The sequence below is a fragment of the Ambystoma mexicanum genome, chromosome 9 (assembly GCF_040938575.1).
Source record: "Ambystoma mexicanum isolate Mex_15411 chromosome 9, UKY_AmexF1_1, whole genome shotgun sequence".
Classification (NCBI taxonomy): Eukaryota; Metazoa; Chordata; class Amphibia; order Caudata; family Ambystomatidae; genus Ambystoma; species Ambystoma mexicanum.
In genome coordinates this window covers 1,475,534,592-1,475,561,532 of record NC_090931.1, presented here as the reverse complement: position 1 = coordinate 1,475,561,532, position 26,941 = coordinate 1,475,534,592, and the positions used below count along the sequence as shown (strand labels likewise).

At 46.5% G+C, this 26,941-nt stretch overlaps 1 protein-coding gene across 6 annotated transcripts in view; it reads left to right on the top strand.

The window, feature by feature from the left end:
• Nucleotides 1–26,941, top strand: part of LOC138489239 (pregnancy-specific beta-1-glycoprotein 3-like) — a 222,083-nt gene that overhangs the window by 81,775 nt on the left and 113,367 nt on the right. For 4 of the 6 annotated variants that reach the window (XM_069616931.1, XM_069616932.1, XM_069616934.1 and 1 more), the window contains exons 4-5: nucleotides 16,864–17,013; nucleotides 17,096–17,184. In XM_069616931.1, coding sequence (XP_069473032.1) covers nucleotides 16,864–17,013; nucleotides 17,096–17,184 — 239 coding nt within the window. The remainder of the gene's footprint in view (nucleotides 1–16,863; nucleotides 17,014–17,095; nucleotides 17,185–26,941) is intronic. The other 2 variants (XM_069616935.1, XM_069616936.1) reach the window with 1 other exon arrangement.

The window sequence follows — 26,941 nt, the reverse complement described above, 5'->3', positions numbered from 1 at the left end:
GCAAGTCTCTCCTAGGCATGTGCCATACATAGACCTACCCTAATGAGTGCACAGCCTGTCCGTCTCCAGCTTGCTCCATAGTGTATCCCCAATCATGTGCTCAGCAAGTATCTCCTAGACATGTGCTATACATCAACCCACCCTAGTGAGTGCACAGGCTGTCCATCTCCAGCTTCCTCCATAGATAATACCCAATCATGTGTTCAGCAAGTCTCTCCTAGGACCCACCCTAGTGAGTGCACAGCCTGCCCCCCTCTCCAGCTTGCTCCATAGTGAATCCCCAATCATATGCACAGCAAGTCTCTCCTAGGCATGTGCCATACATCTACCTACCCTAGTGAGTGCACAGCCTGTCACTCTCCAGCTTGCTCCATAGTGTATCCCCAATCATATGCACAGCAAGTCTCTCCTAGGCATGTGCCATACATCAGCCCACCCTAGTGAGTGCATACATCGACCAACACTAGACAGTGCACAGTCTGTCCCTCTCCAGCTTGCTGCATAGTGAATCTCCAATAATGTGCTCAGCAAGTCTCTCCTAGGCATGTGCCATAAATCGACCCACCACAGTGAGTGCATACATCGACCCACCCTAGAGAGTGCACAGTCTGTCCCTCTCCAGCTTGCTGCATAGTGAATCCCCAATAATGTGCTCAGAAAGTCTCTCCTAGGCATGTGCCATGCATCGACCCACCCTCATGAGTGCATACATCGACCCACCCTAGTGAGTGCACAGCCTGTCCCTCTGCAGCTTGCTGCATAGTGAATCCCCCATAATGTGCTCAGCAAGTCTCTCCTAGGCATGTGCCATACATCGACCAACCCTCATGACTGCATACATCAACCCACCCTAGTGAGTGCACAGCCTGCCCCTCTGCAGCGTGCTGCATAGTGAATCCCCAATCATGTGCTCAGCAAGTCTCTCCTAGGCATGTTCCATACATCGACTCACCCTAGTGAGTGCACAGGCTGTCCCTCTCCAGCTTGCTGCATAGTGAATCTCCAATCATGTGCTCAGCAAGTTTCTCCTAGGCATGTGCCATAAATCGACCCACCCTAGTGAGTGCATACATCGACCCACCCTAGTGAGTGCAGGGCCTGTCCCTCTCCAGCTTGCTTCATAGTGAATCCCCAATAATGTGCTCAGTAAGTCTCTCCTAGGCATGTGCCATACATGGACCTACCCTAATGAATGCACAGCCTGTCCCTCTCCAGCTTGCTCCATAGTGAATCCCAAATCATGTACTCAGCAAGTCTCTCCTAGGCATGTGCCATACATCAGCCCACCGTAGTGAATGCACAGGCTGTCCCTCACCAGCTTGCTCCATAGTGAATCCCCAATAATGTGCTCAGCAGGTCTCTCCTAGGAATGTGCCATACATCTACCCACCCTAGTGAGTGCACAGCCTGTCCCTCTCCAGCTTGCTGCATAGTGAATCCCCAATAATGTGCTCAGCAGGTCTCTCCTAGGCATGTGCCATACATCGACCCACCCTAGTGAATGCATACATCGCCCCACCCTAGGGATTGTGCAGCCTGTCCCTCTCCAGCTTGCTGCATAGTGAATCCCCAATCATGTGCTCAGCAAGTCTCTCCTAGGCATGTGCCATACATCGACCAACCCTTGTCAGTGCATACATCGACCCACCCTAGTGAGTGCATGGCCTGTCCCGCTCCAGCTTGCTGCATAGTGAATCCCCAATGATGTGCTCAGCAAGTCTCTCCTACGCATGTGCCATACATCAACCCACCCTAGTGAGTGCGGGGCCTGTCCCTCTCAGGCTTGCTTCATAGTTAATCCCCAAAGATGTGCTCAGCAAGTCTCTCCTAGGTCTGTGCCATACATCGACCGACACTAGGGAGTGCACGGCCTGTCCCGCTCCAGCTTGCTGCATAGTGAATCCCCAATCATATGCTCAGCAAGTCTCTCCTAGGCATGTGCCATACATCGACTCACCCTAGTGAGTGCACAGCCTGTCCCTCTCCAGCTTGACCATAGTGAATCCCCAATCATGTACTCAGCAAGTCTCTCCTACGCATGTGCCATACATCAGCCCACCTTAGTAAATGCACAGGCTGTCCCTCACCAGCTTGCTCCATAGTGAATCCCCAATCATGGGCTTAGCAAGTCTCTCCTAGGTCTGTGCCATACATCGAACCACACTAGGGAGTGCACAGCCTGTCCCGCTCCAGCTTGCTGCATATTGAATCTCCAATCATGTGCTCAGCAAGTCTCTCCTAGGCATGTGCCATACATCAGCCCACCCTAGTGAGTGCATACATCGACCCACACTAGAGAGTGCACAGTCTGTCCCTCTCCAGCTTGCTGCATAGTGAATCTCCAATAATGTGCTCAGCAAGTCTCTCCTAGGTATGTGCCATACATCGACCCACCCTAGTGAGTGCATACATCGACCCACCCTAGTGAGTGCGCAGCCTGTCCCTCTCCAGCTTGCTCCATAGTGAATCCCCAATCATGTACTCAGCAAGTCTCTCCTAGGTCTGTGCCATACATCGACCCACCCTAGTGAGTGCACAGGCTGTCCCCCTCTCCAGCTTGCTCCATAGTGAATCCCCAATCATGTACTCAGCAAGTCTCTCCTAGGTCTGTGCCATACATTGACCCACCCTAGTGAGTGCACAGCCTGTCCCTCTCCAGCTTGCTCCATAGTGAATCCCCAGTGATGTGCTCAGCAAGTCTCTCCTAGGCATGTGGTATACATCAACCCACCCTAGTGAGTGCACAGCCTGTCCCTCTCCAGCCTGTTTCATAGTGAATCTCCAATGATGTGCTCAGCAAGTCTCTACTAGGCATGTGCCATTCATCGACATACCCTAGTGAGTGCACAGCCTGTCCCTCTCCAGCTTGCTCCATAGTGAATCCCCAATCATGTGCTCAGCAAGTCTCTCCTACGCATGTCCATACATCGACCCACCCTAATGAGTGCATACATTGACCTACCCTAGTGAGTGCACAGCCTGTCCCTCTCCAGCTTGCTCCATAGTGAATCCCCAATCATGTACTCAGCAAGTCTCTCCTAGGCATGTGCCATACATCAGCCCACCCTAGTGAGTGCATACATCGACCCACACTAGAGAGTGCACAGTCTGTCCCTCTCCAGCTTTCTGCATAGTGAATCTCCAATAAGGTGCCGAGCAAGTCTCTCCTAGGTATGTGCCATACATCAACCCACCCTAGTGAGTGCATACATCAACCCACCCTAGTGAGTGCGCAACCTGTCCCTCGTAAGCTTGCTCCATAGTGAATCCCCAATCATGTGCTCAGCAAGTCTCACTTAGGCATGTGCCATACATTGACCCACCCTAATGAGTGCATACATCAACCCACCCTAGTGAGTGCACAGCCTGTCTCTCACCAGCTTTTTCCATAGTGAATCCCCAATCATGTGCTCAGCAAGTCTCTCCTAGGCATGTGCCATACATCGACCCACCCTAGTGAGTGCATACATCGACCCACCCTAGAGCGTGCACAGTCTGTCCCTCTCCAGCTTGCTGCATAGTGAATCCCCAATAATGTGCTCAGCAAGTCTCTCCTAGGCCTATGCTATACATCGGCCCACACTAGGGAGTGCATGGCCTGTCCGGCTCCAGCTTGCTCCAATGTGAATCTCCATCATGTGCTCAGCAATTCTCTCCTAGGCATGTGCCATACATCGACCATCCCTTGTGAGTGCATACATCGACCCACCCTAGTGAGTGCATGGCCTGTCCCGCTCCAGCTTGCTGCATAGTGAATCCCCAATGATGTGCTGAGCAAGTCTCTCCTAGGCATGTGCCATACATCGACCCAACCTAGTGAGTGCAGGGCCTGTCCCTCTCAGGCTTGCATCATAGTTAATCCCCAATGATGTGCTCAGCAAGTCTCTCCTAGGTCTGTACCATACCCTACCCTAGTGAGTGTACAGCCTGTCCCTCTCCAGCTTGACCATAGTGAATCCCCAATCATGTACTCAGCAAGTCTCTCCTAGGCATGTGCCATACATCAGCCCACCTTAGTGAATGCACAGGCTGTCCCTCACCAGCTTGTTCCATAGTCAATCCCCAATCATGTGCTCAGCAAGTCTCTCCTAGGTCTGTGCCATACATCGACTCACACTAGGGAGTGCACGGCCTGTCCCACTCCAGCTTGCTGCATAGTGAATCCCCAATCATGTGCTCAGCAAGTCTCTCCTAGGCATGTGCCATAAATCGGCTCACCCTAGTGAGTGCACAGCCTGTCCCACTACAGCTTGACCATAGTGAATCCCCAATCATATGCTCAGCAAGTCTCTCCTAGGCATGTGCCATACATCGACCCACCCTAGTGCGTGCATACATCGACCCACCCTAGAGAGTGCACAGTCTGTCCCTCTCCAGCTTGCTGCATAGTGAATCCCCAATAATGTGCTCAGCAAGTCTCTCCTAGGTCTGTGCCATACATCGACTCACCCTAGTAAGTGCACAGCCTGTCCCTCTCCAGCTTGCTGCATAGTGAATCCCCAATAATGTGCTCAGCAAGTCTCTCCTAGGTCTGTGCCATACATCGACTCACCCTAGTAAGTGCACAGCCTGTCCCTCTCCAGCTTGCTCCATAGTGAATCCCCAATCAAATACTCAGCAAGTCTCTCCTAGGCATGTGCCATACATCAGCCCACCCTAGTGAATGCACAGGCTGTCCCTCACCAGCTTGCTCCATAGTGAATCCCCAATCATGTGCTCAGCAAGTCTCTCCTAGGCATGTGCCATACATCGACCCACCCTAGTGAGTGCATACATCGATCCACCCTAGAGAGTGCACAGTCTGTCCCTCTCCAGCTTGCTGCAAAGTGAATCCCCAATAATGTGCTCAGCAAGTCTCTCCTAGGCATGTGCCATACATCGACCCACACTAGGGAGTGCACGGCCTGTCCCGCTCCAGCTTGCTGCATACTGAATTCCCATTCATGTGCTCAGCATGTCTGTCCTAGGCATGTGCCATACATCGACTCACCCTAGTGAGTGCACAGCCTGTCCCTCTCTAGCTTGCTCCATAGTGAATCCCCAATGATGTGCTCAGCAAGTCTCTCCTAGGCATGTGCCATACATCAACCCACCCTAGTGAGTGCATGGCCTGTCCCTCTCCAGCTTGCTTCATAGTGAATCCCCAATGATGTGCTCAGCAAGTCTCTCCTAGGCATGTGCCATACATCGACATACCCTAGTGAGTGCACAGCCTGTCCCTCTCCAGTTTGCTCCATAGTGAATCCCCAATCATGTGCTCAGAAAGTCTCTCCTACGCATGTCCCATACATCCACCCACCCTAATGAATGCATACATCGACCTACCCTAGTGAGTGCACAGCCTGTCCCTCTCCAGTTTGCTCCATAGTGAATCCCCAATCGTGTACTCAGCAAGTCTCTCCTACGCATGTCCCATACATCGACCCACCCGAATGAGTGCATACATTGACCTAACCTAGTGAGTGCACAGCCTGTCCTTCTCGAGGTTGCTCCATAGTGAATCCCCAATCATGTACTCAGCAAGTCTCTCCTAGGCATGTGCCATACATCAGCCCACCCTAGTGAGTGCATACATCGACCCACACTAGAGAGTGAACAGCCTGTCCCTCTCCAGCTTGCTCCATAGTGAATCCCCAATCATGTGCTCAGCAAGTCTCTCCTAGGCATGACCCATACATCGACCCACCCTAGTGAGTGCATACATCGACCCACCCTAGAGAGTGCACAGTCTGTCCCTCTCCAGCTTGCTGCATAGTGAATCCCCAATAATGTGCTCAGCTAGTCTCTCCTAGGCATGTGCCATACATCGACTCACCCTAGTGAGTGCACAGCCGTCCCTCTCCAGCTTGCTGCATACTGAATCCCCAATTATGTGCTCAGCAAGTCTCTCCTAGGCATGTGCCATAGATAGACGCACCCTAGTGAGTGCACAGCCTGTTCCTCTCCAGCTTGCTCCCTAGTGAATCTCCAATCATGTGCTCAGCAAGTCTCTCCTACGCATGTGCCATACATCGAACCACCCTAATGAGTGCATACATCGACCTACCCTAGTGAGTGCACAGCCTGTCCCTCTCCAGCTTGCTCCATGGTGAATCCCCAATCATGTACTCAGCAAATGTCTCCTAGGTATGTGCCATACATCAGCCCACCCTAGTGAGTGCATACATCGACCCACCCTAGTGAGTGCGCAGCCTGTCCCTCTCCAGCTTGCTCCATAGTGAATCCCCAATCATGTGCTCAGCAAGTCTCTCCTAGGCATGTGCCATACATCGACCCACCCTAGTGAGTGCATACATCGACCCACCCTAGAGAGTGCACAGTCTGTCCCTCTCCAGCTTGCTGCATAGTGAATCCCCAATAATGTGCTCAGCTAGTCTCTCCTAGGCATGTGCCATACATCGACCCACACTAGGGAGTGCACGGCCTGTAACGATCCAGCTTGCTTCATAGTGAATCCCCAATCATTTGCTCAGCAAGTCTCTCCTAGGCATGTGCCATAGATGGACGCACCCTAGTGAGTGCACAGGCTGTCCCCCTCTCCAGCTTGCTCCATAGTGAATCCCCAATCGTATACTCAGCAAGTCTCTGTATTGCTCTCCTCTGAAAAGTGCACGGAACTACCATAAATCACCAGTGCAATTATAGAGCAAATACTTCAACCCAAAAACAGACACAATAATTCACAGCCACGCACACTTTAGAAGATAATCAGCTCTTTACGGCTATTTATTCAAAGCTTACAGGTACATAGAAATAACTCGTACAACTCACATGGGCATAGATCACAGAAAACATAAAGAAGTCAAAGAAAGAAATACATCACCGTGGGCGTAGCTTAATGGAACTTCATCTCGCCAGAATCGGCTGAAAGACCCCGATAACAGCCAGGCCAAGAGCACAACAACCCACAGGAGTGTCGGACCGAAGCGCCCCCCCTCCGACTGAGGTCTTTGTGCTTATCCCGTCTGACTGTTGAGGGCTTCCGCATATATGCCCTCCTCAACAAGGGGTGGCAACTTCTCGAACCTTCTGGCAATGCGCTTGCGCATTGATGGGTGACCGTTGGTTGCCAGCTGGGTCAACCGACAGTAACCTCAAGGAGCAAAGCACTTCTCTCTCCTAAACGCCCCGGGAAACAATTCCATAACTGATCTCGAAACCTTGGCACAGGCATAGCAAACCAAAACAAACTTCGCTATCAGGTAGCAGCCGGCACCTGCAGATCTTAGCTTTCCCAGTGCCGTGTCCTTGGCTGAGAAGGCCTGCATTCCAAGCCCATCAGCGAATAACGTTGAAAACATGTTGTTTCGCAAAGCAAGTGTAGCTTTCCACTGAGGCATGGATAAATATCCATCATGGCTCTGAGTGCTCCCAGAATGCACTGCGCACCAGCGCCATGTTTTAGCTCAACCATCACAGTCTCTCATAGGCATTTGCCATATATTATTATTATTATTATTATTATTATTTTTTATTGGTTTGTTACAAACCTTTAAAAAGTAGAAAAGAGAAAAAAAAAAAGAAAATCTCTGAATACATTGGAAAGTTCATTCTTGAATAAAGATCCGCAGAAGGAGCTCCAATCGGAAGATAAGTGCAAAGATAGACAGAAAAACTAGAGAAAAGCGAAAGGGAGAGGCATAAGACTAAGTATAGAGCCTTTGCTGTCCAGAACACTCTTGAATTGCCAATGTTCAAGCTGCATTTAGGGCGACTTTGATGTCGTTTTTATGTTTTTCCAGCTTTTCGATCATCTTTTCAAGAAGGAAAGTCAATTTGAGTGTTAGGCTGCGTTCCACGTCTTGATGCATCATATCCCACCAATCCTCAGCAGACAGGGCTGGTCTTGCCACAATATATTTTCCCAAGTGGATAGATCATTCCTGTCGCAATTGTGTGCAGAACAATGTAAGGTATTTCAAAGTTTCATTTTCCTCCCCACATAAGCGACAGGTCAACATTGGAGCTCCATCTTTTTGTCGAATTGCCAACATTTCTCTTGTTGGAAATTGGTTCAAGCGAAATTTCATGTAAAGGAGTCTACGGGCAGTGTCTGGGAACTTAAGCAAGTAAGATTGAGGATCATTTAGTTTTCTTGCTTCAGCTGGACATGTTCTCATAATTCTATGAGTCCCTCGTATGTCACCTGTGTCAATCCAATCTTGTTGCCATAGTAGTGATTTTACTTTGACAGGATTCATATGAAGTAACTCTCTATTGGTGCATAGATCACTTAGGATGTTGTTGCAGCGTGTTATCCATTGGGACAGAATGCAGTTTGTCGATCCTGTGTCTGCATTGGTTAGAATCTGATATTGTGGAGCAGGTGAATCAGAGGTTATTTTTCTAAATTTGTTTAGAGTGGTCCACGTTACTATTGCATTGATTGACAAGAGACTTAGCTCATATCTTATGCAAGCAGTTGGTACACCCATTGGGAGACGCAAGACTTTGGACCAGAAGTGATGTTCAAGCGATGACCATAAGGTGTCTGGACATCCCAGAGCACTATTGGCTCCATGTGTAATTGCCGGAATGAATTTCATTTTATAGAAGTCCATGACAGGTTTTAATGAATGTTTACCAAACTTCTTGTTAAGTATACAGGCCTGTGCTGTTAGTTGTTTACATGTATCCTTTGTTTTCGCAACCCAAGGAGACTCATTGATACTTGAGCTAATGCACATGCCAAGATACATGGTCTGGTCAATGCTTTTTAAGGACTCCTTCCCAATTCTCCATTTAAACTTTTTCAAGCCCTCTCTCCTTTTGTTTTTTTGAAGATCTTGCAGAGTTAGGATTACAGATTTTTTGGAATTCACAGTTAATCCGTTTTGCGTGACATATTGATCAAGGATATGCAATTTCCGTTGCAGTCCTATTGGTGTTAAATCCAATAGGACTAGATCGTCCGCATACAGGAGCCAATTTACTTCGTTTCCGTTTATTTTTGGAGCGAAGGCATTGTTATTTTCAAATGCAGTCCCCAAGTCTGAGATGAACAAATTAAATATTATGGCAGCAAGTGGGCAACCCTGTTTAACTCCTCTATAAGTTTTTATTGGCTCAGAGAGGAGACCTTGTTGATTCAGTCTCACCCTTATCACTGTATCGGTGTGAAGTGCTTTAAAAGCCAAGAGTAGACTGAGAGGGCAGTTCCAGGTCGCCATTTTCTTTCATAATAATTCCCGGTCAATGCTATCAAATGTCTGTGATAAGTCCACAAATGCTAGGTAGATTTTCTTATTTGCTCTTATGGCATCCATTTTCAAAATGTTCAACAGTAGCAGATTTAGGCCGCAGCCAACGCCTCGGACAAAGCCAGTTTGTCGGAGGTCCAGATGTTTTGTGGATTCAATCCATTTCATCAGTTGGCTTTGTAGCTGGATAGCAAAGATTTTTCCAAGGACATCTAATGATGCTATGGGCCTATAGTTTTTAGGATCTGCTCTGTTTCCATTCTTGAAGATGAGAATTATAATTGCTGATTTCCAGCTAGATGGTATGGTGGCTTCTTCCGCGATCTTTGTGAACAGTAGCATGAGGAACTCAGACCAATCCTCTGGATTTTGTTTTATTAGATGGTTGGTAAGTCCATTGGGACCCGGTGCTCTTGAAGAAGATGCTCGTAGGATGCTCTGTGCTATGCTCTCCTTGTCGAACCTTAAATCCCACTTGGTGAGCTTCGTAAATTTAGGTTCAATTGTTGAGCTGTTTTTCTGTAAACCGAGTAGAAATGGGTAAACCATTCTGCTTGCGGGACCATGTTCGTCTGAATTGCACTTTGTTGACAGTTCATGTTGTTAATGAGTTTCCAAAAGTCAGCTGAATTCTTGTTGCTGAGCACCGCTAACATGGCTTCGCTGTCCAGTTGGTATTGGATGGATTTGTGCGAAATTAGCCAGTTTTTATATTGCTGCTTTGAGGCTTTTTTTGCAAGCTGTCGCTGATCTGGATCGAGTTGTGCATGGTGTCTTAGCTCTTTCCTTAATGGCCTCTTTCTTACTGCAATTTCGTGATTGTAGCAGTGTTTAGGCGCAAAGTCCGGTCTTTTTGAACCATTTTGGATGGTCATAAACTGTTTTAATACAACTGTGTATTCAAGGCTAGCGTCTGTTGAGTTTGTTATGAGGTTATGATATAAGTCTGTAATCCGCTTCACCTCAAATGGCTTTATTTTCAGGCGAATTCTGTTATATTCTGCTTCAACCTGATTCCTCCAGCTGTTTGGTTTCACTACAGTCAGAGAAAGCAGAGTAAGTGTTAGTTTACTGTGGTCACTGTTTGGATCTTCTAATACCGTTAATTCCACGGCTCGTTGGCTCATATTGTCAGAAATAAAGAAATAGTCTATAGTGGAAGATGACTTTCCACGTTTCCATGTTTTTTGTGCTGGAATATATCCACTGGTGTTCCCATTTGCCATTGTTATGTTTCTTTCTTGCAAGGCCGAACACCATTTTGCTGCCAACTTTTGCGTTGTAGTTGATGCTGCAGAAGCTTGCACATCACTTAAGCATGACAGATTCAAATCACCACAGCAGATTATGTTGGGTACTTGTTGCTCGCTATTAATCGCGTCAATTAGATCCAATACTGTATTCATAAATTTGTATGTACCAGCTTCTTTATGATGCCAGTATAAATTAATTATGTTGAGCTGGATTTTTTTCCCCGGATTCATTGAAATAGCCTCTGCAATTGTGTGTTGGATGTATGGAGTATAATTACAGGCACTTTTCACTTTCCATCCCGAGTTTTTTTCCACCATTGTTATTAGACCAGCAGATGGACGACCTTTTTTTCTCGCTATGGCTGGGTTCATGACTATTTCATATTCATCTGACAATGGGCACAGAGTCAGCCACGTTTCCTGCAGACAAATCACTGTTTGATTCAGAGGATTTTTTTTAGATTCATTAAATAAATGCATGAATCCTCGGGTGTTCCATGAGAGGACATTCATGTGGGGACTACAGCGTCCTTGATGGCATTAGCTAGATTGCCCTCCCAGAACGCCCGCTAGCCAATTCCAATTTTTTGTCATGTTATTGTCATCCAAAGTTTGTGAGTCGATGTTTTGCTCACTTGCAACTGCAGAATTTGTTCCTAAAATTGTAATTTTGATGTTTTCTCCCAAGTTAAAAAAAAAAAATTTCCTGTGGGAGGCTATTTAGTACCTTGTTGATTTCTGGCTTGTTAATCGGTGTCGTAATGGCAACTTTATTGGGAGGATTTAAGTTAACATTGTTTCCAAAGGTAACCTTGTAGGTTGAGGACGGATTGTTATCCATTGCTACCATTGCCTTTGTGAAGCAAGGGTCTGCAACATTATTTTGAGAGACCTCATGGATGTCGAAGCCTAAAGATAGCAGAAACAAGACTGCATTTAAGAGTAAATCACAGACAAGTCTGGAATTTATATGCAGTCCGACTTTGTCATTCTGATGGTCATTGATGAAGTCCACTGTTTGAATGTCATTGGACTCTATTGACCGCAGTCCAGGAACATGATGTAGAAGTCTAAGGACATTGTTTCGATTCAAGGTTAGGCCATCTTTAGTGTCCAATATTCTTTCCAATATTAGCATATACTTTGCAGATTTTGCCAGTTTGTCTTTGTTTACAAAGAGGTTTTGTTGCGAACTTCGTTGGTTTTTGTTAACCACGCTTGATGTTGCAGATGTTTTGGGATCCTTCAGGATGGGCTGAATTGTACTAGCCGTATCAGCCATGTTAAGTTTTGATTTAGCATTTTCTTCAGTCTGCATTTTGCTGTGTTCATTCCAGCAAGCTGAGCTAATTTCAGTTCCAATTTTTGGGGCTTCTTTTCGAGCACCCAGGCGTCGTCTTTTTTCAGCCATAGTTTCGAATTTATTCGAGTTTTCAACGGGGGCCAACGGGATCGCTTCTGTTGGCGGGAGTATTAATTCACAAACTCGCCCGTTACTGGCTCGGGGCTCTCCATTGGGAGAGTTTGGCCGATCACTTTTTGCCAAGGCCTCAGGACTTGTGATTTTGTGTGGCGAATCCTCATAGTCTATTTCAGCATTTGTCACATCTTCATAGACTGATAAATTTAAGAGCTCTTGCTCATCAATTTCGGCACTTTCATCTAGCACAATTGTCGGTTCAGAGACATCAGGGCACTTTTGCAAGGCATCTATATTGGTCTTTTTAGAAGATTCGTTTGCTTTTTCTGTATTAACAAATGCATTGACTGATTTTAGATTTCTTAGAAATTTCCTTGGTCCCATATTGTTACCTTTTCGTTTGCATTTTTGATTCTTTGATTTTTTTTCCTGCAATTTGTTTACATCGGCAATGTGTGCTTTCTGGAATATTTCATACGTTTTGTCTTTTGTATCAGAACAGCGACTTGCTTCTTGTTCTGAGGATCCAGTAATTCCTTCAGCATTAGCAGACGTAGATGGCACTGGGATACTTTCATCCAACAAATTGTTTTCAGGGTGAGTAGATGGAGTAACTAAGGGAGGTTTCATTAAGGTTTCAGATTGCTCGATAAGAGGTGATATAATGTTTGCATCTGGCAGATGAATAACGACATCAGCAACCCGGACAGTCGATGGTAGCTTCTGTGACGAATCCGAATGAGTCGCATCCGAGGGATTGGCTCCCTCGCTCATAGATCTTTCATCACCCAGGGGAACCCTATGGGAAATGCTCGCAGTCGGCTGCGTTAGTTGAGGCCTAGAAGTATTTGCCTCCTCTTGTCCATTCTTAGTTGAAAGTGAGGCAATTGTCCTCAACGACTTTCCTGGATCATCATTGCGAAGGACACAGGCATCCCGCACAGTTGATAAAGTGTCTGCCATTAGTGATGTGGACTCAGATTCCCAAGAAGCTGGATGAGACTCATCATATGTTCTCTTTGGTGGTTGGGCCTGTTTCAGCAGACTTAACGCTTCTAATGTTATTTCAGACATTAGACGTTTCTCATCAACGTTTGAGCGTTTTTGATCCGCAAGATCCTTGGTTAAAGCTTTAAGTCTTTGTATATAATCCTGCATTTTGGTATTTCCTCCATTATGCGACAATTCTGCGGTTACAAGTTTGGTATTTGTCAATGCTGCAAGTGTAGTTAGATCTTTGACATTGTCATTTAATTGCTCATAAAGTTTGAGCATTGGTGCCATAGCTATGGTCAGTGAGTACAAAACAAACGGTCTAAGATCATTTAAGGCTTCTTTCACCACATTCTGCAGCTTGAGGTCTTTCAGTGTTTGGGAGGCGGATTTTCTGTAGTTGTATGGTTTCCCTTTGGGAGGCTGGAGTCTAATAGGAGAGGCATTCAGCGATTCGTCCAAAGATGAAAAGTCAGACAGCTCCTCATTACATGAAGATGTGGGCAGCCTTGTGTTGGTTTTCCTGTAACCTCTAGGTGATGCTGGAGAGGTTTGAGCCAAAGAAATTCCGTTCCGTTGATTTCTATTTTGGGAGTATGGTATGGGGGGAGATTCACTGGAAGCAATTTGTCTTCTTTTTCTAAGACCCCTTAGCCTTTCGCTACTTTGTCGTACGTTAACCTCAAGGTCTTTTGCCATAGAACATGTTTCAATGGCGGTCAGTCCACTATTCGGATCACTGTCATTTGATGTTGATTTGGCATTTAATGAGCTGTTCATTTTTGTTAAATCCAAGAGGAGTTTATTCACTATGGCCAAGGAATTGCTTTTTTCTTCATAAGAAGTTTTCGAATCATTAGGGTCGGTGCAATTGAAGGAGGGATGGCTGCATTTAGCTTCTCTAGTGCCTCGTTCCTCTACTTCTGTCATAATTTCAGACAAATTACTTATCAGAACTTCGTTAGCGAGGACTCTTTCATTCGCCTTGGAGGAAGTTTTATTAGGAGACGAGGGGCTGGGAGCGTCTAACAGAGGTTGAGAGACACTAGACTTAGGGGACAGTGAAAAACTTCCCGTGCGCGGAGTCTTGGTCATCAGGGAAGTAGTATCAGAAGTACATTCAAGCCAAGAGCCAGTAGCTTCCGAGGTTAGCCATTGCGATTTGCGGTTGGTTGAACCCCGCATATCATCAGCTAGCAAAGCTGCTCCCGGTAAGCATACAGGCCCTGTCAAGTCAACAGGTTGTGCGCATGGGGGTTGGTCTCCGTCGGAGCCATCAACATCGTCTACAACTGATGACTCACCCAGCGCTTGTGCACCACTCCCAGGAGGATAACTTGCACTCGTGTTCATATTACTTAGCGGGGCTCCATTACCTTCTCTCCATACTTCACTGTCACAAGGCCCCCCTTCATTCTCTCTGAAGTCAGAGTTAATAGTAACATTTCCTGTTTTTTTTTTAATTCAATAGGCTATCGGGAGAAAGGAAACAGTCTGGCTCACTGTGAGAGCGATTTACACTAGAAACAGCAGTATGCGTGGTTCGCGCGTCGCTAGCACAAACGCTCAGTTCTTCCATTGACACGCGCAGCAATGATATTATGCGTGCGGCTGGGGAAGAGTGAGAGTTGGATTTCCTTACTTGATTGTTCCCCGCTGTTGTGGTAGACACGGCAAAGCAGTTCCAGGGCACGGGTAAAGTTCTTTCAGATCCTTCTTCAGCACGTTTCAGCTGCAGACGGGTAAAGGGGTGATGTATGATTCTTGTCAGCACTTTGGATATTTTTCCTCGATCCATGGGGATTGTGCCCTTTGAGCCTCAGGAGCCTCCAGAGACTCACGAGACTATGCACCGACTCCGCGCCGCTCCGCGGAGTACAGGGGGTTATGAGCACACCCCTCTCAGTTGATGAAGGTAGAAAAAGGACTGTGAGGCTCCAGTGGCAGTCCAGCAGGCAAAGCAGACTCACGAGACTCTGCACCGACTCCGCCATATATCGGCTCACCCTAGTTAGTGCACAGCCTGTCCCTCTCCAGCTTGCTCCATAGTGAATCCCCAATGATGTGCTCAGCAAGTCTCTCCTAGGCATGTGCCATACATCAACCCACTCTAGTGAGTGCACGGCCTGTCCCTCTCCAGCTTGCTTCATAGTGAATCCCCAATGATGTGCTCAGCAAGTCTCTCCTAGGCATGTGCCATACATCAACATACCCTAGTGAGTGCACAGCGTGTCCCTCTCCAGCTTGCTCCATAGTGAATCCCCAATCATGTGCTCAGCAAGTCTCCTATGCATGTCCCATACATCGACCCACCCTAATGAGTGCATACATCGACCTACCCTAGTGAGTGCACAGCCTGTCCCTCTCCAGCTTGCTCCATAGTGAATCCCCAATCATGTACTCAGCAAGTCTCTCCTAGGCATGTGCCATACTTCAGCCCACCCTAGTGAGTGCATACATCGACCCACCCTAGTGAGTGCGCAGGCTGTCCCTCGTGAGCTTGCTCCATAGTGAATCCCCAATCGTGTGCTCAGCAAGTCTCTCCTAGGCATGTGCCATACATCGACCCACCCTAGAGAGGGCACAGTCTGTCCCTCTCCAGCTTGCTGCATAGTGAATCCCCAATAATGTGCTCAGCAAGTCTCTCTTGTGCCATACATCAACCCACACTAGGGAGTGCACGGCCTGTACCGCTCCAGCTTGCTGCATAGTGAATCCCCAATCACGTGCTCAGCAAGTCTCTCTTAGGCATGTGCCATACATCAACCCACACTAGGGAGTGCACAGCCTGTACCGCTCCAGTTTGCTGCATAGTGAATCCCCAATCATGTGCTCAACAAGTCTCACTTAGGCATGTGCCATACATTGACCCACCCTAATGAGTGCATACATCAACCCACCCTAGTGAGTGCACAGCCTGTCTCTCTCCAGCTTTCTCCATAGTGAATCCCCAATCATGTGCTCAGAAAGTTTCTCCTAGGCATGTGCCATACATCAACCCACACTAGGGAGTGCACGGCCTGTACCGCTCCAGCTTGCTGCATAGTGAATCCCCAATCATGTGCTCAGCAAGTCTCTCCTAGGCATGTGCCATACATCGACCCACCCTAGTGAGTGCACAGCCTGTCCCTCTCCAGTTTGCTGCATAGTGAATCCCCAATAATGTGCTCACCAGGTCTCTCCTAGGCATGTGCCATGCATCGACCCACCCTAGTGAGTGCACAGCCTGTCCCTCTCCAGCTTTCTCCATAGTGAATCTCCAATCATGTGCTCAGCAAGTCTCTCCTAGGCATGTGCCATACATTGACCCACCATAGTGAGTGCACAGCCTGTCCCTCTCCAGCTTGCTGCATAGTAATTCCCAATCATGTGCTCAGCAAGTCTCTCCTAGGCATGTGACATACATGGATGCACCCTAGTGAGTGCACAGGCTGTCCCCCTCTCCAGCTTGCTTCATAGTGAATCCCCAATCATGTGCTCAGCAAGTCTCTCCCAGGCATGTGCCATACATCGACCCACTCTAGTGAGTGCACAGCCTGACCCTCTCTCTAGCTTGCTTCATAGTGCATCCCCAATCAGGTGTTCAGCAAGTCTCTCCTAGGCATGTGCCATACAAAGACCAACCCTAGTGAGTGCAGGGCCTGTCCCTCTCCAGCTTGCTCCACAGTGAATCCCCAATGATGTGCTCAGCAAGTCTCTCCTACGCATGTGCCATACATCGACCCACCTTAGTGAGCGCGCAGCCAGTCACTCCTAGGCATGTAACCTACATAAACCCACCGTACTGAGCAAGCGCACAGCTTGTCCCTCTCAACCTTGCTTCATAAAGTGGCCCACCCTCGCAAGGCCGAAGCCTCTCCCTCCCAGGCACGTTCCATGCAGTGGTGTACACTTACACTGCGTTGCAGAACATGTTTTTATTGAATCTGTGAGCTGCAGACCCATGCACTGGTCCGATCCGATGAGCCTCAAACCACCAAGATGTCTTTTTCTACAGATTCTACTCAAATCTATGAAAATCCGTTTTCGTATATATTGACCATCTTGGTAGTGGCTGGTGGAATGTTCCTCATTGGTGCCGTCCTTGGGTCGCTCATTCTCTGTGGGAAGGTTCTTTTGCACAAGAGACGTGAACGGAAATTGACAGGTAACACTATTCCCTTCAACCTTTTCAAACAAATGATACATGTAAAGGCATTAATTAAGATAATGTCTGCACTCTAACACAGGTGAAGCCTCACATGACAATCCCAACGTGAACCAGGAACCTGCAATGGACTACGAAAACCTGAGGCCCAGAAACCATGGCGATTCTTTAGTAAGTAACTCCAGCATCTTATGTATGTATAGATTGTTAGATTGTTTATGACCTCGTGGGCTGGAGTCTATAGCATGGGAAATGTAACTTCACGTAGAGGATACAGACAACGCCCACTTCAAGTGCCCCATGAGGAGCAGGTAAAGCATGAAGAGCTTTGCCCTGCAAACCCAAAGGATCCATTCTCCCCATATGTATGTGCCGTCTCCTAACCCCGCAGAATTTCAAAAAAGCAATCAATTCCCAGTGGAGACACGAGAGAGAGAGAGAGAGAGAGAGAGAGAGAGAGAGAGAGAGAAAGAGAAAGAGAGAGAGAGAGAGAGAGAGAGAGAGAGAGAGAGAGAGAGAGAGAGAGAGAGAGAGAGAGATACACCCACTCTTTCATTGGTTTTTATGCTTAGAAATCCAGCACTTGTAAGGGCGCATTTTGTGAAGCTTGGATCTTGCCTTCAGTGCTCTCCTTCTCTATCTTGCTCTTCAATGTTGGCTGCTTCCTTATGCTAGGGAGTAGAAGGCAATAGAAGGCAACTACCCCATCTTCCCACATGTCCAACTTCACGCTAGTCTCTCACTCTGATGTGTCCCTCCTTCTGTCTAAAACCCCCCACCCTACTGCTGCCCCCTCTGACCCCATCCCTACCTCCCTGATTCCGCAAATCTACCCTACCCCCATTTCTTACCTCACCTTCTTTTTCTACATCTGTCTCACTACTGCTACCTTCCCCTCAGGCTTCAAGCATGCAACTATCATTCCCATCCTATCAGCCACCTTTGACACTGTTGATCACCCCTTACTTCTTGACACTCTTTCTTCCTTTGGTCTCAAAGGCTCTGTCCTTAACTGGTTCTCCTCCTACCTAACCAACCACTCCTATGCAGTCTCCTGGGGCGGCCGTATCTTCCCCACCCACTCCCTCGACTTCGACGTTCCCCAAGGTTCTGTGCTTGACCCTTTTCTCTTCTCCCTATATACTTCCCTCTTAGCTCCTATCCTCTCTGCCTTTGATATTTCTCACCACTTCAATGCTGATGACACCCAACTCTTCCACTCCTTCTCCTCCTTCACCCCCGCCATCCACCTTAATCTCTCTTCCTGTCTCTCTGCCATCAAATCCTGGATGTCCTCCCATTTTCTCACCCTAAACACTGACAAAACCGAAGTATTATTCCTTCCTGCCAATTCCCTCCCTCCCCCCTCACCTCCTCCATCCATTCCTTTCCCCCCTCACAACTACCTTTCTCAGCCTCTGTCTGCAACCTTGGCCTCCACTTTGACTCTAACCTCTCCTTCACTCACCATATCCCTCTTACTCACGTGCCTGTCGTTTCCATCTTTATAACATTCGCAAAATCAGACCTTCCCTCACCTTTCATGGTACTAAACTCCTAATATCTTCTCTAATCTTCTCTCGACTCTTTTACTGCTCTGCTCTCCTCTGTGGCCTCCCCACTTCACATCTTGCCCCCCGCAAATCCCTATACCACTCTGCCATCCACTCTCTCTGTTATTTCTTCTCGCAACTCCATCTCCACCTCACACTCCTCACTAGGCTGGCTCTCTTTTCACTCCCATCTCAAATCCACCTTCCCCTGCCTCGTCTTCAAATCTCTTTATGATCTCACTCCTCCCTACCTTTCCTCCCTCCTCTCATTCTACTCTCCCTCTCGTCCACTCCGCTCCGCTGATCACTTCCTACTCACTGTCCCGTGCGCACCAACCCACTTCCGCTCCTTTCAGCTTCTTGCCCCCACACCACTGGAATTTTCTCCCTTTCCCCATCCGCTCCATCACCTCTTACTCATCCTTCCACGCCTCCTTAAAATCCCACCTACTCCAATCTCCTACCTGACAATGCTCTACTATTTCCCTCTATTGCCCTATCCCACCCTTGTCTTGCTCTATTGATCTTGGCAAATTGTTCTGCATATTGCTCTTGGTTTTTTGACTCATGAATTGTCTTAATTGCTTCTTATGTATTACCTGTTGTTCTCATGTAAAGCGCTCTGGCTTAAAGCGCTATATAAAACTAAATAAATACAAATAAATACAAATACAATAGCCCCTCGAATAAAGACACTGAAGGCATCCCAGTACCAGCATACCTAGATGTTATGGCCTCCAATCATTAGTTACTATTCCCAGATTTGATTTTCAAGGAAATTAATGGGAAGGAATACAGAACCAAGAGGCAATTTCTTGATTTATATGTAATGTATAGGCTATTTCTGTAGTCGATGATATATTGCTTGACAGCAAAGGCTAGTTTATCGTCACATTTTAGGAGATCATTTTTTCAGAATTCCTGGACTGTTGCACTACTAAATGGCCATATTCACAAAACATATGACTGTAAGAAGTATTTGTCAAACGTGTGTTGCCATCATTCAACGCAAAAAAAGAAAGAATGCATTAAGAAAAATGTTATTGAGTCAAACCTTCCAAACTATAAATATATGCGTCGAATTCCACCATGACAATGAACTGCAAAGGAAGACAATACCTACTATACAATAATACAATACAGCTTAATACAGCAGCATCACTGCTTTCTTGCCCTCTGCAGAAAAGAAATCGGTCAACAAGATGTCTGGTTGCTAAGTTATTTCTAAACTTGTTCTCCATCCCCAGGTGATACGGTCCAAACCTGATGCATTATGGGTAAGGAAAGGGACCCTCAAGAAAGAGATACCCATCAGATCCCAAATGAACAGCACCAGTCACCTAGAAGGAGGTGGAGGCTAAGGAGAGGAAATGCCCATCAAACCGGGAGAAGCTTTCTGGGGATGGAAGCAAAAACATCAAGGTGCAGGTTGCTGAGGAAGCCGCTGTGGAAATACAAGAATAAACCGCTAGCAAGCATCGCTGATGGAACAATGATCGCTGTTGCCCGCAAAGCAGTCCTGCCAAGAACCACTGATTCAGCATTGCAGTTGTCCATCATAGAGCCAAGAGGTGGAGATACCTCCTGGCAAAGAATATTTAGACAAAGCAAGATGCTAGTTGGAATTTCTGAGAAAGAAGGCGTAGAGCATGGCAAAGCCAAGGGGCAGAGATGTCTTTGTGCCATCATTGTTGTATCTGGATAAGACCAAGTCAGGGAGCAGCTGTAAAACAGTTCTTCTGCCCTGGAAAGTGCAAGAACCTAGGCAGCCTCTGTAGGTGATGTACCCAGACAAGGCCAGGAAGATGGGCAGCCTCTGTAGGTGGTGTACCCTGACAAGACCATGAAGATGGGCAGCCTCTGTAGTTGGTGTACCCTGACAAGGCCATGAAGATGGGCAGCCTCTGTAGGTGGTGTACCCTGACAAGGCCATGAAGATGGGCAGCCTCTGTAGTTGGTGTACCCTGACAAGGCCAGGAAGATGGGCAGCCTCTGTAGGTGGTGTACCCTGACAAGGCCAGGAAGATGGGCAGCCTCTGTAGGTGGTGTACCCTGACAAGGCCATGAAGATGGGCAGCCTCTGTAGTTGGTGTACCCTGACAAGGCCAGGAAGCTGGGCAGCCTCTGTAGTTGGTGTACCCTGACAAGGCCAGGAAGCTGGGCAGCCTCTGTAGTTGGTGTACCCAGACAAGGGCATGAAGATGGGCAGCCTCTGTAGGTGGTGTACCCAGACAAGGCCATGACGATGGGCAGCCTCTGTAGCTGGTTTACCCTGACAAGGCCAAGAATCTGGGCAGCCTCTGTAGTTGGTGTACCCTGACAAGGCCAGGAAGCTGGGCAGCCTCTGTAGTTGGTGTGCCCTGACAAGGCCAGGAAGCTGGGCAGCCTCTGTAGTTGGTGTACCCTGATCAGGCCAAGAATCTGGCCTGCCTCTGTAGTTGGTGTATCCTTGCCCTGTCTAGAACTGATGGACTGCAATAGCTTATTCATGGGCATGCCCACAAAGATGATACACAAACTACAACTGCTCTGACCGAACAAGTATTTTGACATTTGATCTGGGAATCAAAAATCACGCCACCCCAAGACTCAACACATCCCATTGGCATCTGATTATACACAGAACATCCCTCAAAATGCTCTGTGTGATGCACCAGGTCACCTGGGGAAAGGGCCCATCCGGGAAGTGCACAGAAGTGCTGTGCTGCTGTGCTGGAAACCCTGTGCTGGAGACGTGTTCTTGGTTCTCTGTCCATTGGGTTTGGACTGCGCCAGAAGCTGATAAACCCTTGCATGCCTGTATGCTGAAGAGGAAGCACAGGCGCTCCAAGTCGCGGCGAAACGCTACTTCTGGAAGAAACTACACTAACAAGTAAACACTCCCTTACTGGGGACTTTGTGCGGGACTCTTTGCTTTTTGCTTATTGCGGGACCTTTGCTTTATGTTCTTGTTGCTAGAAGCGGATTGAACATAAAGACGTAACTCACGTCGTTCTTCTTTTTTTCCATTAACGCTTTGCAACTATAGCCCCGCTCCCTACCCACAAGCATGCTACATTACCCGTGTGTACGCGCATCTGGGAAGTGCACGGAAGTGCCGTGCTGTTGTGCTGTTTGGCTGGTGAGCGGGTGCAATTTAGGGCTTACTTCTTTTCCATAGGTACCCCCTATGTAATTTAAACGGTAACCTAAATAATTGCAGCATTACTTTTTGTGAGTTACACTTGCATGCTTAGGAAAGAGTGTAATGGCTGCACGTTTAAGTAGTGGCCACATTGAAATCCAATCTGCAACCAAAGTGCGTAAGACCAATTATCATAACAAAAAGCCTTGTATGGATATTGTGAACATTGCGCCACTTTCTAACAAGTCTAACGGTATAGAACCTTTACTAGATAAAGCTGGAATTGCACCCGTAGGAGAGTTAGAAGGGAGTTCCGCTCGAGGTAATCTAAGGAAATGTTTCCAAGTATGCCCGAGGTGGACGACATTACTACTCTTGGTACCATAGAGGGCACACCAGTGGGTTCTCCCTCTGATGTGTCAATTCTGGCTCCTGCAGTCTTGGTTGAATTGGAAAAAAGGGTCTTAATCTCTGCTGGACCCTCAACGCCGGTCACAGTTCGATCAGGTAGTAAAGATAAAGTGCATTTGCACTGCGAAGCCCAACTTGCAGCATATCCATCTAACTACGATGTTGAAGTTTTGGTTAATAACCGGTTATCGATTAGTGCAGTTCAAAGTGAGATATTGGCGAACAACGTTGTGAATGCATCTTCCTCTGCTGAGGTACAGAGTGATATACATTCTATTTCCTCTGACGTGGAACACGCTGCAGAATCTAAGCCTAACTCCAACACCTTTCCAGAAGACTTACAAATCTTTGAAACATCTTTCCCGGTAATATCGAGAATACTTGACTTGCTGGATCATGGACACGATTACACCCATTATGAGCTTTGCAACATCAAGGCTGTACAGTCCGTGATGCTCTCCAAGCTGAATAAGCTGCAGGGATTTATCTATGCGGAGAACTACAGGAAGGAAGGTGGTTGTATTTCTCCTTCCTCCGCTAAGATTGTTGGTCATTAAATAGCTACGGAACCTGAAATACCCATTATACTAACCGAGCCAGCTTGCAGCTTTGTTGAACGACGACAAACATTCCAGTTTTCACAATCCTTTGCACAAACGCTCAGTGCATCTAAGTCTACTGAGCCAATACAAATTCTTACACATGCCCAGCTCTGTCAGATTATTGCTAATCATGCAGAAAAAATTAGCAGCTGCTATTTTTTAATCAAGTCAATGAAGGAGACCTAAATTCTCCAACTACACAACAGGACATCTTAGCCCAGGAGACTAATCTTGAGCACCCTGATAGTCCATCAGCATTAACTGCTATTTTGGATGATGACATTTCCAACAACAAGCCTTTGTCAGATGCTGATTTGTCGGCAGATGATCCAGTAATCCCTGTTCATCAGAAACATTTTGCTTCACGCAAAGAAAAAAGGTTATTTACTTGTGCAATCAACAGACTCAAACTGCGCAAGGCTGCACAAGCCGAAACAGAAATTAACCACAAAAAACAAAAAAAAGTAAACCCGAAGCTAAATGTTCCTGACCTGAGCAGAGATGGATCAATCATGAATAGTCAGGTGCCAGTGAGGAATGATTCTCAAACTAATCCCTTAACTTTGCCTTATACTGATTTGGGGATTGATGTTGAGGAACTGACTCCTGAAAGTAGATTAGCCTTACAAATTCAGCCTCATGTGGGTAAAACCAAGGAAAAACAGAAATCAATGGCAACTAGCCTCACACATTTAGACAAACATACTGCATTTGCATCTTCCCTTACCACCTCACAGCAAACCTTGCTTTCCACATTTTATAAACCTATTCTCAATAAAAGAACCAATGTTGAAAACAAGTCAGGTGTGAAAGAATTGAGTTGTATGGTCGGGGATGGTATAATTTCTCTAGATTTCAAACATCCCACTGAAAAAAGAGATGATAACATCACTCTATCTACCAGCTCCCAAGAATGTTTGTTGGAACCTCTACTTAATCAACAGCATCATCAATCTAATGAGGCTCTTGTTAGTAAAGAGGATACAAACAAAACTAATTATGACTCTCCTCACACTTCAAGTAAGGTGCAGACATCTGAGGGTTACCTACTGTCAGGTAATAAGGCTGAAACATTACAACATACTGATGAAAGGAAAATCTCCAACAAAGACGAATCTGTTGGATCCCCACAGATTTCGTACATTTTAGGTTGGATTAGTGTTCCTGAAATCAATGGAGGAAAGAGCCTAAATAGATCTTTTATGCTACAGGTCTTTCAGAAAATTCCTGCACTTAGAATTTTAGTTTCCAGTGACACAATGTGAATTACCCTTCCTCCTATTAATAACTATAGGATGGTATTTCAAGTGCAATCAATAATAATTGGCAAATTAATCTGGGCACATAAAATAATTGATAATGCTAGGATTATCTGTATTTTCCTTACACTCAATCGAAGAAGCAAAGGAATTTAACGAGACTCCCCTACCAGCACCACAGACCGTCAACACATCACCACCGGGGAGTATCTCCCTGCAATCTTCAGAGGCCACAGTAATTGCCCAATTAGCGGCCATTTCCTCCAATACTAAAGACTGGTCTTGGTTGTCCGTTGTATTGAGTACTAAGGAGGAACAAAAATCAATCTCCACATAGTAGCAAAAGTTGACTTAAGGTGATGTCTTGGAATTCAGGTGGAACCAAGAATCTTTTAAATTGGGTAACTAGATTTTTGTCCCATTAAGATATCGACATTATCCTATGCCAGGAAACAATGTCTAGCAAGCAAATTCAGCTTAAAGGCTTTACTGCCTATCAAATGGAGGCAAAACGGGGCCCAAAAGGGAGGCTGTCTGGGGGGGGTGGCAGTCTTTATAAACAACAGACTTCCATTCTCTAAGCAAATGTTTAAAAAAACTCAATCCTTTGTGGCCATAGTTATCAAGATAGGAATAGGTGATTATGACAGCTTCTTAATCATTTCGTTATATTACAATCCTCTTCAGATGTCTATGGTCACCCAATTAGAAAAGTTGCAAAAGCTGTTCAGTGAGGTATTTCCTATGTGCCCCCATTGTAAAGTAATTTTGGGCGGGGATTTTAATTCAGATTGCACAAGGTATATTACATCAGTCACGAACTCGTGCAGTCAGTTTAAATCATCCCCCGCCACAAGGAGAGGTGAATTGTTATACGATCTGTTGACTCAGTGGAATATTGTATTGACTCTGTTTGATGCCCAGGGATGTGGCTACACCTGGAAACGTAATCACATGATTTCATGTATTGACTATATTGCATTGTCTGAGGATTTATCTTTGTTATCTAGCAAAGTTGAAATCATTGCATTTAACTACAGTGATCATAGTATACTACAGCTATCAATTCAAATGTCTATTCCGATTATGAAAAGTGACTCCTTGCATGTACTGATTGAAGGTGATTGGCCAGGGGCATCCCTGAGGTGGAATCCATTTACATGCATGAAATTTAATGCGTTGATTACAAAGTGTCTTAATGAAAGAGAAAGGTTGTGCGCAGTCGATAGGACTAATCTGCTAACACCTATAGAAATTGCTCAAATGATTAAGGCTTCAATGGCAGTTTTGATATGTAGCCACAAGCAAAACAACAAACTGGATAATCGGTCTTATGTATCTAGCAATGTGATCAGAAATCTTAGAAAATCTAAAATTGCTGAGATTAGGCACTTAAAAAGGCCGTCTCTCAATGATATGGAGTTCTAAAAAAAAAATCTTAATAAATGCCATATTAGAATTAAGAATTATAGAGCTTATCTTCATCATGCTACTAATCAGGCAATGATCACTAGTCTATGTCATAATGACAGACGAACAACTTGGGCTTCACTAAGGGGGCATGACGCTACAGCAAGGTGTGAACAATCGTCTCCAAAGAAGTCTGGACTACGTACTTCAAGACTGAATTTGCGCTTCCTGTGAGATTCCACAACCACTCATCTAAATTTGTGGTTGGCAATGTAGAAGACTTCAAGGGTTGGTTGTTGGAGGATATATTATTATTATGGCGCCTGACTTCCTGGTACCACCGGGCTGTTCCAAGTCCGGCGGTGTGGGAAGTCAGGCGCCGGTAATTCTGTGAGTCCCCATTCCCACAGAGTCCTTTTGGACTCTGTGGGAATGGGGACACAGAAGCAGCAGCAGCGTTAACGGTGCCGGTGCTTCTGTGAAAACTCTGCAGGTAGGTGCTGTCCTGCCTGCAGGAAGTGTAGTATGCTGGTCTGGAAACAATGGTGCTGGTAAGCTTACCGGCACCGTTGTTTCCAGACCGGCACACTTACAATGAGGCCCAATGTTTCTGTTGCGGCTATGATCTACCACATGAAGGGTCATGTCCAGCAATCGGCCAAGTATGCTTGGCATGTGGGGGTGAAGACCATTTGCGAGTGATGTGCAGGAACCCCAAGGCATCCAGACTGAGTCCTTCGGATCACAAACAACACTGATACATGTACAACTCCCTGCCAACAAAGGGAAGAGAGACCCAGATTCTCTGAGAGAAGATACCACAAAGAGAGGCATCATACCTGATCAGAGAACTTTCTGCCACCATCGGTCCGTCACAAAGGAAGGAGGCAGATCCACCGCTTACACACAAACACACCATCCACGAGTGAGTCAAAATCCCAGTCCAGCACCGAACGGGGAAAGAGAGGGTATCTGTATGACCTCTCTCAACCCTGCTGCCTCGGAACACAGCCCCACAATACCGCTGACGACCCAGGCCCAGGGAAAAGACTGACTTCCTTGTCGATTCAGGGGCCACCATCAATGCGATGCCTGAGAGTGAATACTGCAAGCTCACTCAGAATCCCAAACTGAAGAAAGCATGCGGAGTATAGGAACCTTTTCCATGCCTTGGAGCCTTCACAACCCTGTGCAGACACAAAGACAAGCAGGGCCACATACTCCTACATGTCCTGGCCACAGAAGTCACCAGTGAATGGATACTAAGTTTTAAATCAGCTGTACAGATGGGACTCATTCAAATACTTTATCAAGTGATGGCTGAACAGTACATATCGGCTGCTGCCAGGGTAGTGGCAAAATTCCCCAGACTCTTCAGATGGGTTGGAAAACTAAAAGGACGAAAAATCAAACTACACATAGGTAAGACAGTGAAACCGATAGCACAACACTTCTTAGGCATCCCATTTAACATCCAACATCTGGTGGAGAAGTAACTCCTTGCCCTCGTAGAAGCCAACATAATTGAAACAACATTGGGCCCAACCCCATGGGTTTCCCCGGTGGTGC